This window comes from Mizuhopecten yessoensis, unplaced genomic scaffold (genome assembly GCF_002113885.1).
Source record: "Mizuhopecten yessoensis strain PY_sf001 unplaced genomic scaffold, ASM211388v2 scaffold10745, whole genome shotgun sequence".
Classification (NCBI taxonomy): domain Eukaryota; kingdom Metazoa; phylum Mollusca; class Bivalvia; order Pectinida; family Pectinidae; genus Mizuhopecten; species Mizuhopecten yessoensis.
The window spans coordinates 388010-390807 of NW_018408700.1; the positions used below are offsets into that span (position 1 = coordinate 388010).

The 2798-nt window shown below is 40.6% G+C and overlaps 1 protein-coding gene across 1 annotated transcript; it reads right to left on the bottom strand.

Annotated features, from left to right (window-relative positions):
- Positions 1–1275: 1275 nt before the first annotated feature.
- Positions 1276–2535, bottom strand: LOC110462094 (acetylcholine receptor subunit beta-type unc-29-like). Its single transcript, XM_021515924.1, has one exon. The coding sequence runs from the start codon at positions 2533–2535 to the stop codon at positions 1276–1278; it is 1260 nt and encodes a 419-aa protein (XP_021371599.1).
- Positions 2536–2798: the final 263 nt, after the last annotated feature.

The following is a 2798-nucleotide window of genomic DNA, read 5'->3' on the forward strand; positions in this document are numbered from 1 at the left end:
GTTACTCGATCGGAAGATTGTTTTAGTAACAGGTTTCCAAACTATGACCGGTTTGACAACCTTAGTTATGATTGCCAATTTTGTACATCACCACATTTACAAATGAAACGGAAAAATAAAATAAAAGTCTAATATTAACTTGGAACTAAAGCAGTGTCCAAGTATACTGCAGACCAGCAAGGTCTACTTGCTACCTATCGTTTATATGTGACCATCAGTGGTCAAGTATCAATGTCATGTCCGAATGCATTGAGGTCTCGTTCTTTTTTGTATCAGATAGAACCGCTCGATTCGATCTTTTATTAGGATTTTCCGTTGGTAGTCCAGGCGTGAGAGGCACGGTTATCTCGACAGCAAGTCTTGCGAGATAGGCGAGTTGGTTACAGACTATTTGACAGATTTCCGTCGGAGGCCGGCCGTATTGATCGATGCATAAAGTAAGAGTTTGAGTTTTTCATTTTCATTTTCAAGGGATTGAACACGATTAGCCAATTGACCAATTTGATTTTGGACCATAATGTATATATCGTCTTGTCATATTGCCCATGGTACCGGACTGTATCAGTTGCGGAGGGGCCCCTGAGATGAGAGTGTGTTCATTATAAGTTGCTGCTAAATCTGGTTTCGAAAGAGCGTTGATTGGCAAAGAACTGCTGACTGTCATAGTTGGAGATTATAGCAGATGGGGATAAACTGATATCACTCTCACTAGGAAAATCTGCTTATTTTGAATATTTAATGATTCTTGTTAATTATGGGTTGGGGTTATGGTGTTTCAGACCTCGTTCTCTGCATTGATCGAGAGCGGATGTATATTGCCCGAACATGTTTACACATAAACACTCCTGTGAAATGTGTATATACACAGATTTAACGCATGGATGATGACATGAACACAACGATTTTGACGTGAATATCCCATATAATTGACTTTTCATAATCACATATTTCTGTAAAATGCAAAAACAGTTCGCACTTAGCTTTTGCATCGTATCCCTCTGCCTCTATAAACATCATCCGTGGTCCATCTACAGGGACTTTCCCTCATTTCTATCAGAGGTGCGTGAATGCCGTTTATTCTGTAATCTATTGTTTCTTGTATTTCTTGTTATGAATAATGTCTTGACGTCGTACAAGAAGCGACTGCATATTCATTTGCAGTGAACAGCTATTGGTATATATTTGATATAGTCCAAGTATTGGGATGTAAATACTTCTGTTAAAGAATTATTTCTTTGGGATTCTGATGACTTGTAAACACGTTACCAATGGTTACTAACCCGATATTACAGCCAGAACGACAACGTTACATAGTAAGGCAGTCACCAGGAAGAACACGAAACAGACACTGTCGAAGGCATGACCAACATGTTTCCAGGATACTTCAGTGTCAGGTGTGACACGTTTGCCGTCATCAATGCCATCCTCATCCTTCTTTGTTATTACAGAGACAGTGCTTTGAGATGTGGGAGACACATTCGATGTGTTCGGCTTTGTTACATTGTTAACGTATCGTGTCATTTTTGCTATCCATCTCGGCACACGCTGCTCCTCTGATCGTAAGTAAAACCGGAGTCCAAATATTGTGCAGACCATTATCATTACACTCAATATGACATGAGCAATCAGCATGTAGCAGAGTAGGGCCATTTGTGGAGTGGAGGTCTGGGGGAGAAAACTGGACACGATGGACAGGAAAACAGCTATGGAGAGTAACACTGTAACAGAAAAGCCAACACGCTCGCCGGAATCCGCCGGCAGGAGGAACACCAACATGTTGATGAAGCACATTAAAATGGTCGGCAGTATAAAATTCACCACGAAAAATAAGGGTTTCCTTTTAAATGTGATTGCCATTTGGAAACCAAGAGTTGGAGTTTGAAAAGACTGCTGTACAGTGCTAACGAGATTCCATATTGGATTCTCTGCGTATTGTGTCGTGTCAAGTGTCGAACTGATAGCATTCAGCTGGATTTGATTATTAGAGTATCCCCATGGCAACAGAATCAAATCACAGGTTTGTTGGTCAAATGGGTAATACGTCACGTCAGCATCACATGAAGATGACAGCTTTACAGGAATAGCCAAATTAACTACCCCTGCATAAGTTAAAGCAATGTGCATATTATCATTTCCAAGTAAGTCAATACCGTCATAACTGTTGCTGAGGACAAATGGCGGAGTCCAAATTTCTTTCTGTTTAAAATGAGTAATAGTTAAGTTGTTGTAATTAGTGGTGATCCACTCCAATCGCTCGTCATACCAAGTTATCGACAAAACTCCGGTAATGGTAAATGCGCTTGTCAATTCCTCAAATGTTTGGATTTTCCTTAACGTGAAGCTGACATTCATTTTAAGAAGTTGTGCTGAATAGTGGTGTCCTGGGTGCACGCTGGGGTTATATCCATCAAGAAGGGCGACGTTCAGCACTGTCTTGTCTGTAGAATTATCACACATCACACCAATACAGACACAGTTTAACAGTGCGATTATTAGTGATCTACAACCGCCACAGGAAACATCAAAATGTGCCATCTTGACCAGAACCTACCGCGTTGGTAATGTAGTCACAGTCGGGTCTGGGTGGACTTTTTGTATAAAGCCTCTGTCCAGTTTGATGTCCACAGCGTTTCTGTCGTCCGTCCCGCAACACTGGGCTAAGTGGATGATACAATCGATATTGTTCCATAGATACCCGCTGTTAAAGTTCATGCAATTCAATTCATATTAAACGCCATGCCTATATATATTGATCTAACTGCTTTGTGTATTTACAAATGTTTGTCTATGATTGTTCT